Below are 12,246 nucleotides of genomic sequence, written 5' to 3' on the forward strand. Positions count from 1 at the left end.
ATCCATCCATCCATCCATCCATCCATCCATCAACAACCCATCCATCCATCCATCCATCAACCCATGAATACGGCCGTCTCTGTCCCGAGACGACGTCGCTTTCCGAGCATCGAGCCGCCTCGAGCCTCCCTTCGTCCACGGTGCGCTGGCCAAGAGCCCATCTGCCGCGCTTCTTCGGCCCTCTTCGTTCCAAGATCCTCACCTCTCGACTCACTCGCCCTCCGTGATTCGTTGACTTGAGGCATTTACACACCCGCCAGGTATGCCTTACTACAACACTTCTATCTCTCCCCCCCCGTGCCAATGTCCGAACGCTAAGCCTAGCAGGGTGCTCGCCAACTCCCTGTCTGGCTTCTGTATCGCTGAGACAATTGCCCGCTCAAAGCGCCGACTTCGACAATTCCGCACGTCAGGAAACTATCCATGCTCCCCAGACTGCACGTGCCTGCTCGACAAGTCGACCTCGTGCTGGCTCGACCGTCTGCCCTCCTTCCCTCGCGCCCTTGCCCATGCTCTTAGCCCCCGCTGATGCTGTCCACGCGAGGAACAAACAAGGGGAGAAGCAGGATACGGAAATCAGGCAGGGTTGCCTGCCAAGTCCATTGACGAGCGGAGCGCCTGGATCAGCACTGTCTCGGCCGCCTTTCCGCCCATCTTACATCTCGAGCCCGACGGCATTTCCGAGACCCAGCCATGATGCTCTTTTCTCTCCACGACGCATCACAAGACCGCCAGGTCGGGGCACTTCGACAACTCACATTGCATCAACCAGCAGCTGCTGTGGAGCCTTCGAGTTGCCTGAACGGGGAGATAAGACCCCGGCCCCCCTAATCCTGCACTCCGCATTCTGCGACCCTGTCGACGGCGCTCGGATGGATCTAGGCCAAAGTCATACACACGCACGCCATCCACACTCCAACTACATCTCCATCATAAGCGCGCCAGATTGTTGAGCCAGGCGAATCACTCTGGCCGGCTGTCATCCTGTCCATGGGTCTTCCTCTTTTAGCGGCAGCCAACTCAAAGCCTTGAGGGACCGCACAGACTTGGTCATGGATGTCATTCACACGCTCAACCTGAAACTGGCTGCTGGAGGAGGCAACTTCGCGCCGGCCTGGCACGTACCGCTGCGGCGCAGGGCCCTCGGCCATCTTGTCAAGAACTAGGCCCGCTCGTGACATGAGCCCTGTGTGGCCCGCGAGTGGCACAGGTAGCACGCCGCCTCGCTTGCTCTTCCCACTGTCTTGGTAGTATGAGTGCGCCTAATGATGCTAGCCGCCACTGCCTCTTTCCACCTTGTCCTCGGCCCCCTGTTGGCGCAACGACGTCCCCGACTTTTCGGATCCCCTCTCCCTCCTCTCTCATTCTCGAAGACCCCGTTGTAGATGCTACTGCCTAGCACAAGGGGCGAATCGGGATGCCTCGAGCGCGGGTGCTGGCGACGGACGAGGCGCTTGGGTTCCGTCAATAGCGCCAGAGTGTCGACAGAGGCAGCTTTCCTATGCCCGTCTTCAAGACTCTTGCTCACCACCACCAGGAGCCCAGCTACCCCCCACACAACGAGCAAGATTAGGAAGGCGAATATTAGGCGACCTGGACGTTACATGACCCTCCCCCATTTAGCGGCGAGCTGAGATGGCGCACTTCCGTCACTCCCCAAGTCTCGCGGCCATTCGGCCGAATGACCGAGTCCGGAGAGCACGCCGCTTCCCAGTACTCCGCCGACTCCGCGGTCGACCTGGCTGCCGACACCCCCGACATGACCCTGGACGTCAAGCTGCCCATTAGAGCAACAGTCACGCCCCACCGCTCACCATGCCGGATACGGACGGGCGACCATCTCAGGTCATCGACAACGTGGAAAGCTTAGCGGCTCATTTACTGTCGGCGGATTAGACGGCAGACATGTCAACCTCGTCACCCTCTCCCCTCTGGTCGACGTTAAGAGGGGGGGAAGCGAAGAGTGGGTGAGGCGGTCGGGGAGAAAGTGGGCGCGATATGGGATTGGAAAGGGTGGGGAGCAAGGGAGAGGGATTCATGAGTTCACGCCCAGACGTTTTCCAAACTCGCTCTATCCGATACGCCAGAGATAACTCGATGGATTGGGGGGCAGTCTGGGGTATCCTTGATTCATTGCCCTGGGACAGGAACCATCTCACAAACCTCATGGCCGGCTAGTGTCCTAGCCGGCCTGGCTGCACCTCTACCAAGCTGGAAGCTGGGTGAGCAGCGCCATCTCACCTTCCTACCGGTCAACTAGGAAGAGAGGAGAAAGGTCCCCCATGACCAGTTGGTGCCTTGGTCTTCTGGGCTTCCAATACTGCGCCATCTCCCGAGCAGGTGCAACGCGCCAGCCCCCGAGGCCTACGCCACTCTTCCTCTGGACGCGATCGCCGCCCCTCCTCTCTCGGTCCCCTGCTCCCCCTCTGGAATAGTAGCGCCACCACCACTTTGTCCTCGCGCCCGAGCAGGTGAAGGCTGTGGCGGGGACGCTTGTTGTCCAAAATCACGATGGAGGCTTGCGATGCGAGCTAGAATCTATACAGAAGTTGCGAAACTCGAGTCGGGCACACCCCTGTCAGTTATTCCCTCAACTAGGCACCCCCGACTGCAGCATCGCCGGCTGCTTCGTGCCTCGCTCGATTTGCCTCTTTTTCGTGTATCGATCATGGCAATATGTCTTCGCCTCCGTGTTCCCAGCCTTTTCAGAGCTGCCACTTATGGAAGGTGATGAGGCAAAGGGATCATTGTCTGTTTCGAGGCGTCGGGTACGGGGAGCAGGCTCTTCCAATTCCTTCTCTCTCCGCCTTTTACTTCACACCCCTCCCCATGAATGGCCTTCTCTCCCGAATATAAATACTGGACGATGACCTTCAGTTTGTGAAGCTTCTAGTCGATCAGCAGGCAAGCACTCTCCAGCCCCCATCAACTTTCTTCTCAAGCTTCCTCCCCCCCTCAAGAGTTCATCTCTCAAGCTACGCCTCGGGAACTGTGTTCAAAGACGACAACGACAGCAAACTCACAACAAGCTCAAAATGAAGCTGTCCCTCATTCTCGCCATCTTGCCCGCCGTGTTGGCTGCGCCCGCGACCAAGCGTGATGAGCCTGCTCCCCTCTTGATCCCTCGCGGCTCCAAGCAGCTCATAGCGGACAAGTACATTGTCAAGTTCAAGGACAGCATGTCTATTGCAGCCGTCGACAAGACCGTCAAGGCGCTTTCCAACAAGGCCGACCACGTCTACACCAACACCTTCCGTGGCTTCGCCGGACAGCTCAGCGCCAAGGATGTCAAGGCTCTCCGGGAGCGGCCCGATGTTAGTTGCCGCCCCCTGCCCACGCACCAGGTGGTGGTCCTGTCGCTGACGCGTGTGTGTTCCAGGTCGAGTACGTTGAACAAGACTCCATTGTCACGATCAACGCCTTGAAGCAGCAGCCTGGCGCCCCGTGGGGCCTCGGCCGCATCTCCCACCGTGAGCCTGGCAGCACCACCTATGTCTACGACAGCAGTGCCGGCCAGGGCACCTGCGCCTACGTCATTGATACCGGTGTCGAGGCATCTCACCCAGTACGTTTGAAACCCCGGGGGGGGGGGTTGCCTGGACTGGCTGCAGGATGCCCAGGCTGAAGGACGTGGCGGCTGACTGGTGGCGATGCAGGAGTTCGAGGGCCGTGCTACCATGGTTCGCAGCTTCATCAATGGCCAGGCCACAGACGGTCACGGCCACGGCACCCATTGCGCGGGCACCATCGGGTCCAAGACGTATGGCGTGGCCAAGAAGACCAAGATTTACGGCGTCAAGGTGCTCAGCAACCAGGGCAGCGGTGCCGTGTCGGTCATCATTGCCGGCATGGACTTTGCTGTCCAAGACTCGCGGAAGCGCAGCTGCCCCAAGGGCGTGGTGGCCAACATGAGTCTGGGTGGCGGCTTCTCTGCGGCCATCAACAACGCGGCGGCCTCCATGATCCGGTCGGGTGTCTTTCTGGCCGTTGCCGCCGGCAACGACAACACGGACGCATCCGGCTCCTCTCCCGCATCGGAGCCCACCGTCTGCACCGTGGGCGCCTCGACGATTTCGGATCAGAGGTCATCATTCTCCAACTACGGCTCAGTTGTCGACATCTTTGCTCCCGGCAGCGACATTCTCTCCACCTGGATCGGCGGACGCACGGTAAGATAACAGCCGTGTCCCCCCTTCTCTCACTCTTGGAGAAAATGGGAATGGATCTGGGCTAGCCGCGACTGACAATCCTCACCCTTGCAGAACACCATCTCGGGCACGTCCATGGCCACTCCCCACATTGCCGGCCTGGGCGCCTATCTCGCCGGCCTCGAGGGGTTCAGCGACCCCCAGGCGTTGTGCAGCCGCATTCAGGAGCTCGCGACCTCAGATGTGCTCACCGACATCCCCGACGGCACTGTCAACAAACTCGCCTTTAACGGCGCATCGCAATAGCTGCTCGTCGAACAAATGACGGGATGAGTTCGCTGATGGATGCTTTGAGATGGCAAGGGAAATGAAAGCCCTCACTGCGAAACGGTATATATCGCATACATAACGGCCGTAGATCTATGATGTGATGTGAGAGCACCAAAAAAATTTACAGACAGGGGCGGGCTCGATAGTCTAGCGGAATGGAAGATGCTCCCGCGGGGGGTAATAACCGATACACTTGTTGCCGACTGACGTGCCTGTGATAGAAACCGTCTCCATCAAGATGTAATTGCTTCTGTAGTTTCTCCCCGATGTTTTTTTTTTCGGCCGAGGCATGTTATGTATCGTCCATCTTGGTCATGCCTTGTCTATAAATACCTCAGTTGTTTCCTATTTGGTGGATATGGCGACGCATGTTGAGGCTGACAAACACGAAAAGAGGGGACATTTCTCCTCTCTCTTCAGAACTTCGAAGTAATACAAGACTTCTCCTTTGCTTGAAGCTCTTCGGACCTCGGCCGGAAAGAAACTCGACAAACAAAAAGGACCATTGCCGCGGCCAAAATGGGCGTCCATCACATCGTCATGTTCCAGTTCAAGGCCGACGCCAGCCCCGAGGCCGTCAAGGGCGTGCGTGCGACCTTTTCTCTCTTGCCCTCTCTTGCCCCCTCACGACTCGATTGATAGCCTTGTACACGCTGTTGTACTTTACGGATTCATGATTCTGGCACGACTGACTCTCGCGCGAGACACAGGCGTGCGACGAAATGGTGGGCCTGGCAAAGGCGTGCGTTCACCCGGCGACGACCAAGCCCTACATCAAGTCGGTGACGGGCGGCAAAGACATTTCAATTGAGGGAATGCAGGTGCGTTAAAGGGACCTACCTGACCGAGGCGAAGGGTGTTTTTCTGAAGAAGGGAATTAAATGCAGAACGGCATGACGCATGCGTTTGTCGTCGAGTTCCAGTCGGTGGCCGACCGCGACTTTTACGTCAAGGAAGACGCGGCGCATCGGGCGTTTGTGGAGAAGTATGTCGCGGCGTCGGGGGCGGTGGTGGCCAAGGCTTTGGTGGTGGACTTTGCTCCCGGCGAGCTGTAGAATGGCGAGGGCGACGATGGCGAGGGCGATGGTGATGGTGATGGCGATGGTGGTGGTGATGGCGATGACTGATGGCGATGGCGATGGCTGATGGCGATGATGGGCTTGCCGATGATGATGTCGTGGCCTTGCTTTCGGCGACTGGAGGCAACACCAAAGACGAAAACAAGCTCGATATCGAGATACCTGCTCTTCTACCTGGAGTCCACCCCCTGTGATATCACTATATCTGATAATCATGAAGAGCTTCCGGCACTTGTCTATAGGTACAGGGTACTCGGGAGCTGCACGTGACACTGCCTCCCCCGAAAGGGAGCTCAAGCCCAGCTTCATTCCCATGACCAAAGCCCGAAACGTCACCGCCACCACCCCCCTCCTCCGCTGTGCCACACACCGTCCAGTCTTGCAGAGAGACTCTCCCCGCCCTCCCGACATGGCCTCCCGCCTGACCCCCTTTCCCTGCCGCCCGACCGCCGCCATCCGCCGCGTCCTCGCCAGCCGATGCTCGCCCGCTCTCCCTCGTCGCCTGTACTCATCCGAACCGCCTCGTCCCGACCCAAGTGGTGGTAGCTCTGGAGGCTCTGGCAACCGCAACCGGATCAAGTTTTGGCCCTTTGTGGGAATCATTGCTTTGGGCTCCGCTGGCTACGTCGCCCTAGTTAACCGTCGAAAGGGTAAGAAATGCTCCCTCTCAAGGAATCCCTCGGCGACGGCACGCGTCAAACACAAATCATCCAGACAAGGAGAGCGAACTGCGAGGTATAAACACAAGCAAGCACGAGCAATATGTTGACAACCTGGCTTCCCCCTCGTCGCGCAGAAATGCCTCCCGCAACAGAAACCCCCTCGCTTCCGGCCCCCTCCAAGCCCACGCCCGCCTTCTCGCCCGATGACGTGACCGTCGTCTTCGTCCTCGGCGGGCCCGGCGCTGGCAAGGGCACCCAGTGCGCCCGCCTCGTCGCCCAGCACGGCTTCACCCACCTCTCGGCAGGCGACCTGCTGCGCGCCGAGCAGGAGCGCCCGGGCTCGCAGTTTGGCGACCTCATCCGCAGCTACATCAAGGACGGCCTCATCGTCCCCATGGAGGTGACGGTCCAGCTGCTCGAGAACGCAATGACGGACGCCCTGCGCACCAAGCCCAAGGGCCGCTTCCTCATCGACGGCTTCCCCCGCAAGATGGACCAGGCCCACCGCTTCGAGGAGGCAGTCTGCCCCGCAAGGCTTGTCCTCTTCTATGACTGCAACGAGCGCGTCATGCAGGAGCGCCTGCTCGAGCGCGGCAAGACGAGCGGCCGCGCCGACGACAATGCCGAGAGCATCCGCAAGCGCTTCCGCACCTTTGTCGAGACCAGCATGCCCGTCGTCGACTACTACGACAAGCAGGGCAAGGTGGTCAAGATTGACGCCACCGCTACCCCGGACGCCGTCTTCGCCGATACGCAGAAGCGCCTCACCGAAAAGCTTGGCTCCTCCTTCTGATGCCGTCACGATCCCGCTGCCTGTTGGGTTCAAGCGTCCCCTCGAGTTTTGTAGCAAAGGGAAGACTAATTGTAAAAAAAGGGAACCAAGGAGAAAGAAGCAACGGCTGCCAAGGGCATAGAGGCATTTTCCACTGGGATAGAGGCGACGGAACACTCCGTTTGATGTATTTTTATAAGAAGGGTGGCTCGGGATTGTTTTTCCTTTTGTCGTCCGATGGCTGTGACCGGATCCCCGGTGAATCCATCCTGTTCACTCGCTAGCAAGTTCTCGGGTTCGACGGAGAAGCTGGGCAAACTTCAAAGTCTTGTCGGCTTCCAAGCCGCTCTGCGCCGCAATCGGCCTTGTGCCCGTGTCTTGGCGCCGTTTCCAGGCAACCCGTCCCGTTCCATTCATTGATTCTATTGACCGAGAAGCTGGCCCTCCCCTCCTCATGCTGGAAAATAGAAACATGTCATGCTCAACCGGCTACGCCATTCGCACCGTTCTTAAAAATACCCTGGAAAAAAAATTCGACCCCCTTTTCCCTTGGGCTGCTGGGGTCCCCCCCCTCTGAGCCAATGTATTCACACACAAAAGTTTCCGCGTTACCTGGGAGGTCGCTCAGTGCCTCTCGCCCCCTTCCGCGGCGACCCGCTCGTGTTCCTGCCCCCCTCGTTCCCCGTCGCATCATGCGCCCACTCAGTCGTCGTTGTCGGTCCTCTCGCGCTGCGGCAGCCGGCGCCCCGGGCCGCCCTGGCCCATGCCGGCGCTGTTCATCTTGCGCTCCAGCTCCTGCGTCTCACGCTCCTTCTGGGCCGTGGCGTTGGCCTGCTCCAGGCGCAGGACGCCGAGCACGTTCTGCAGCGTCGTCCGCCAGTGGTCGACGCGCGTGGCGAGCTCCTGGTACTGCTTCTGGCCAAAGACGCGGTACGTGACCTTGTGCACGAGGAACATGTCGCGCTGCTGCGACAGCTTGCCCTCGACCAGGCCGGCGCGGATGACATCAATGGCCCACATCTCGACGTCGTCCTTGGGCACCTGGAGGGCCTTTGCGATCTTGGCGTACTCGATTTCGCGGCTGGGCGTGGCGGCCGCCAGGCTGGCAAAGGTCAGGAGGCGCATCTTGCGGTGCAGCTTGTCGTGGTCCAGCTTCTGCTGCTCGATCCAGCCCTCGTGCTCCTCGTTGAAGTCGTCGTAGTCTTCGAGGTCCTGCTCGGCAAAGATGTCGAGCAGCTGCGAGTAGACGGGGTGGGAGTCGCCGAGGGCCTGCACGCTGGGGATGGAGCGCAGGTCCTGGAAGAGGAAGTGGGTGCTGGAGAGGATGGCCATCTTGGCGGCGCGGAGGGATAGTCTTTGGGCTTCCTCGGAGGTGATTTCCTCCTTGTCGTCCGAGTCGAACGTTCGTAGGGCCTTGAGGATGAACTCGTAGCTTATCCTGCAGGAGGGAGAGGTGTCAGTTTTCCTCGCTTTGAGACGTCAAGTTTCGGCATCATTCGCGCCTTGGCCAGTGGAACAACTCACTCTTCCTCGCCCGCCTCCAGGGCGACCTGAGCGACCTCGTCGTAAATCTTGCGCTCAATCTCCTCCCCGGTGCCCCAGATGTCTATCCACTCGGGCAAGTTGTCGAGGTACGGCCTCAGCGTGTCAAACATGCTGTGGGCCTTGAGGAACTTGAGAATCTCCATGAGGACGCGCGCGCGGATGGGGTCCTCGTGGTCAAGCAGATTGAAGACGGTCGTCAGCGCGTTGAGCGATAGGCCCGGCCCGTGGACGGGGGCGCTGGCGAGGGGCTTGGAGAAGTTGTTGCAGAGCGTCGGCAGGTACTTCTTGGGGTCGGCCGACTGCAGCACAAGGTGAATCATGAGGTTGGACGCCGCCGTGTACTCCTTCTCGGGCACCGTGCTGAGGGCCTGCGACGCGGCCACGAGCTTGGCGAGCACCTCCTCCTTGGGCGCCTCCTTGCTCAGCAGCTGCTTGGCCTCGTCGGCCTTGAGGTAGTCGGCCATCTCCTTGGCGAGCTCCTCGAGGGATCCATCGACGAAGAGCAGCTGGGGCTGGCCATTGCTCTTGGCGGCGGGCATCTTGGGCCTCGGGTCGATTTCCGTCGTCGCCGACCGCGCGCTTCTAGTCTTCGTCGTCGTCGTCGATGGATGAGTTGAGCGGGCCGAGCGAGAGGCGACGAGTCTGTCTCGCGGCGGTCTGCGCAGGCGGGAGAAGAGGGGGGGTCGGACTCGAAGAGCGGGAAAATCTGATGCTGGCCGACCCTTGGACACAGTCCAAACGCCCTCTAGTGGGGTTTGGGCCAGTAGCTGCTCGTCCCCGCGCCGAATTTTCTGCCGCGCCTTGTGTGTGGGAGCTAAGCGAGGGCGGTCACCAAGTCGGCCCGTCACGTGACGCCGGATTATACCGAAATGCACGTGCACATCTCCAGTCACTGAGGCAGGGAGGGAGGGACGTGACGTCCCCGGATCAGCCAAACGATGCGCGATCCACCAACTTCTCTTCACTTTTCTGCAGTCTTTGAAAGTCACCGCATCCAATGCTAAACCTTTAAATCGACACGAGTCCATCGCCCCTTGCAGCCTCTACATATACCCTTCCACCAAATGATGCTTCGGCAGTGAGAAAATTCAACCGTGTTCAAACCAAGTTCAGCGTAAAAGACAGCGCTGCAGCATCTTGTAGCCCAGCTTCTATGTACAACCCAGAAGATAAAGGGCGCTCTGTCCAAGAAACCCGAGCAACCTTGTCAACGATGCGCAGATATAGGAGCGAGGCATCAAGAAAGAATGAGCCTGGTGTCTAGGCCATGTACTCTGACATTCGCTCATCGTCCACGGGCCTTGCCCTTCGTTTTGGTTTTGGCGACTGCGTCGCCGACGGGATAAACACTTGAGCTATCGTCTGCAAAGAGTTGCTGGTCTCCCTTACCTCCCATCTCCATAAACTCTCCCGGGGCTCTCTGGCCGTCGGGCGCCGATTCCTTGGGTGTCTTGGTGACGGGGTGCTTATTCTTGGCGAATACTTTGACGCGGGCCCCGTCCTCCCCGGTGGGAAGTTGCGCGGTTACCTGCACTGAATTGAGCGATGCCAACAACGTTCTCTCGCGATTCGGCGCCCGGCGATTGACCTCGAGACCGGCTATGCCGCCGACAAGCCCGCCCGTGCTGTCGTTGACATTTTGCGCCTTCTGTGTCAGCCAAGGGTGCGACAGGCATTGGTCAATGGTGTGTCGCTTCTCCGGGTCCACGATGAGCATTGAGTCAATGAGGTCGACTAGATGGAGATCGCGTCAGCATTGTGCACGTCAGAGAAACAAGAGGTTCTGGCCGGCCACTCACGCGCCGGGTCGCCCACAGAGTCCCAATAGGGCGAGGGGTAGTCGAAGCGGCCGCTCCTGATCTGCTGCGATAACGTAAACGGGAAATCCCTCGAGTACAGCTCGTCGGAAAACGGAGGGAATCCGCAAAGACAAATGTAGAGAACGACGCCGAGGGACCAGATGTCGACCGCCTTTGTGTACTTGCGCTGCTTGGAATCGGCCAGGATCTCGGGGGCCACATAGCTAGGCGTGCCGCACAAGGTGGTCGTAAAGGACTCTTCGCCAATGATCTTGGCCAAGCCAAAATCGGCCAGCTTGACGCTCAAGTTCTTGTCAACCACGAGAATGTTCTCTGGCTTAATGTCTCGGTGGACAATGTTGCGTTCGTGCTGGACTCGGTGTCAGCGTCGACCTCGGTGCTCCTACGCAGTGCGGTGGAGCCTTACCAGATACTTGATGCCCTGGAAGAGTTGCTTGAAAAGCCGGCGCGTCTCGTCCTCGCCGAGCTTCTGCTTCATCACAATGTAGTTGAACAACTCGCCCTCGGGCGCCAGCTCCAACACCAGATAGACGCGATCGCGCTCGTTGAAAGTGTCCTTGAGACACAGGACGTTGGGGTGGCTGACACCCATCAAAACGCCAATTTCCTGCTGGAGCCCCTCGGTCTTGGACCGGTCTTCGACACCTCCCGGCTTGGTGAAGATCTTGACGGCATAGCGTTGACCAGAGACCTTTTCCACGCACAGGTACACTTCGGCAAAGTGGCCCTTGCCGAGCTTCTCCTGGAGCGTGTACTGCTGCAAGAAGCCGCTTGTCTGCCGGCTTTGGGGATAGCGAAAGACAAACCTCGCCTTGCCATGGACGGCGATTTCATCCTGGTCTTCGAGCTCTCGGCGCTGGTTACGACCGACAATGGCCTCGTTGACAAAGGTGCCGTTGCTGGACAAGTCCTCGACGATGGCGACGGCGTCGGTGCCCTTGTTCTCGGTGAAGAGGAGACAATGTCGGTTGGAGACGACCCCGTCGCCTACAACGATGTCTGAGAAGAGGTCAGCGTCTCAGAAGATCCCGGCTCGCGCGCGTCTCGACTCACCGCACTCGGGATGGCGGCCTATCAAGAAGCCGCCGGACGCGGCGCCCTTGATCTTTGTGCGCTCATAGGCCTCCTCCTCCCTGAGCGCGGCCGGCTTGGCATTCTGACCCGGGTCCTGGCCCTGCCCGTTAGAGGCGGCGGCCGCGAGCGAGTCGGGCAGAGGGCAGACGCTCCGCCTCTTGAGCACCAAGGGCTTGTCACCGTACTTGGGATCCAGAGGAACCAGGTAGCCCCAGACGCCCTCCTTGACCTCGTCCTCAACCTCGTCGGAGAGAGCCGGGTGACGATCGAGGTACTGGCTAAGGGGTTGTGTGTCTTGAGGCGGCGAGGAGAGGGTCTGGCCTTGAGCCCAGGGCTCGTCCGACTTGCGCGGGGTCACATGGTCGGCGTCGGCCCCGGGGGGGGTGGCGGTGGGCTCCTTGCACAGGTCGCTGGACGACTGCTCCGTCTGGTGGGTGACGGGAGAAGGGAGGTGCTTCCTGTTGGCGACGGGAGTCTTGTCCGGGGCGGCCTGGGAGAGGCGATCGGAACGTCGAGGCTTCTTGGACTCGGTTGCGTCCTCGGGCAGGGAACCCTGTGGGGTGAGCGCGGCGGTGAGCGGCTGGTACGTGCGTGGAGCCGGACGGGATGGCAGGGACGGACGGAAGGGGATCAAGGCGAACTCACGCGCGGACGCTTCAATTGGCTCTTCTCGGTGCGAGGAGCCATGTCCTCGGCGTCGCCCTCTTGGCTGGCAGCCGCGATTAGGAGGCAAGGTAATACGAGCAAAGGCAAATGCACAGAGGAGGAGAGGCGACGGCCGGAGAGGCGGGATGGGAGGCAAAGTAGAGGGACGCA

General features: G+C 59.7%; 5 protein-coding genes across 5 annotated transcripts; 3 read left to right on the plus strand and 2 right to left on the minus strand.

Annotated features, from left to right (window-relative positions):
* Nucleotides 1–3,035: 3,035 nt before the first annotated feature.
* HRG_05698 (subtilase family domain-containing protein) lies at nt 3,036–4,454 on the plus strand (the record flags this gene model as incomplete). The annotated part of the gene is made up of 4 exons (XM_044864169.1): nt 3,036–3,314; nt 3,380–3,565; nt 3,657–4,169; nt 4,263–4,454. 4 exons carry the CDS (start codon nt 3,036–3,038, stop codon nt 4,452–4,454), a joined length of 1,170 nt encoding a protein of 389 aa, XP_044720701.1.
* A 543-nt stretch (nt 4,455–4,997) lies between these two features.
* HRG_05699 (stress responsive a/B barrel domain-containing protein) lies at nt 4,998–5,533 on the plus strand (the record flags this gene model as incomplete). Its single annotated transcript, XM_044864170.1, has 3 exons — nt 4,998–5,063; nt 5,189–5,299; nt 5,366–5,533. 3 exons carry the CDS (start codon nt 4,998–5,000, stop codon nt 5,531–5,533), a joined length of 345 nt encoding a protein of 114 aa, XP_044720702.1.
* A 433-nt stretch (nt 5,534–5,966) lies between these two features.
* HRG_05700 (adenylate kinase domain-containing protein) lies at nt 5,967–7,012 on the plus strand (the record flags this gene model as incomplete). The annotated part of the gene is made up of 2 exons (XM_044864171.1): nt 5,967–6,207; nt 6,354–7,012. 2 exons carry the CDS (start codon nt 5,967–5,969, stop codon nt 7,010–7,012), a joined length of 900 nt encoding a protein of 299 aa, XP_044720703.1.
* Nucleotides 7,013–7,693: 681 nt separating this feature from the next.
* On the minus strand, nt 7,694–9,075 carry HRG_05701 (PCI domain-containing protein; the record flags this gene model as incomplete). The annotated part of the gene is made up of 2 exons (XM_044864172.1): nt 7,694–8,429; nt 8,516–9,075. The coding sequence occupies 2 exons, from the start codon at nt 9,073–9,075 to the stop codon at nt 7,694–7,696; spliced, it is 1,296 nt and encodes a 431-aa protein (XP_044720704.1).
* A 746-nt stretch (nt 9,076–9,821) lies between these two features.
* Nucleotides 9,822–12,117, minus strand: HRG_05702 (kinase; the record flags this gene model as incomplete). The annotated part of the gene is made up of 6 exons (XM_044864173.1): nt 9,822–10,270; nt 10,336–10,705; nt 10,763–11,355; nt 11,410–11,530; nt 11,579–11,983; nt 12,076–12,117. 6 exons carry the CDS (start codon nt 12,115–12,117, stop codon nt 9,822–9,824), a joined length of 1,980 nt encoding a protein of 659 aa, XP_044720705.1.
* Nucleotides 12,118–12,246: the final 129 nt, after the last annotated feature.

Source organism: Hirsutella rhossiliensis, assembly GCF_020360975.1.
Source record: "Hirsutella rhossiliensis strain HR02 chromosome Unknown scaffold00005, whole genome shotgun sequence".
Classification (NCBI taxonomy): Eukaryota; Fungi; Ascomycota; class Sordariomycetes; order Hypocreales; family Ophiocordycipitaceae; genus Hirsutella; species Hirsutella rhossiliensis.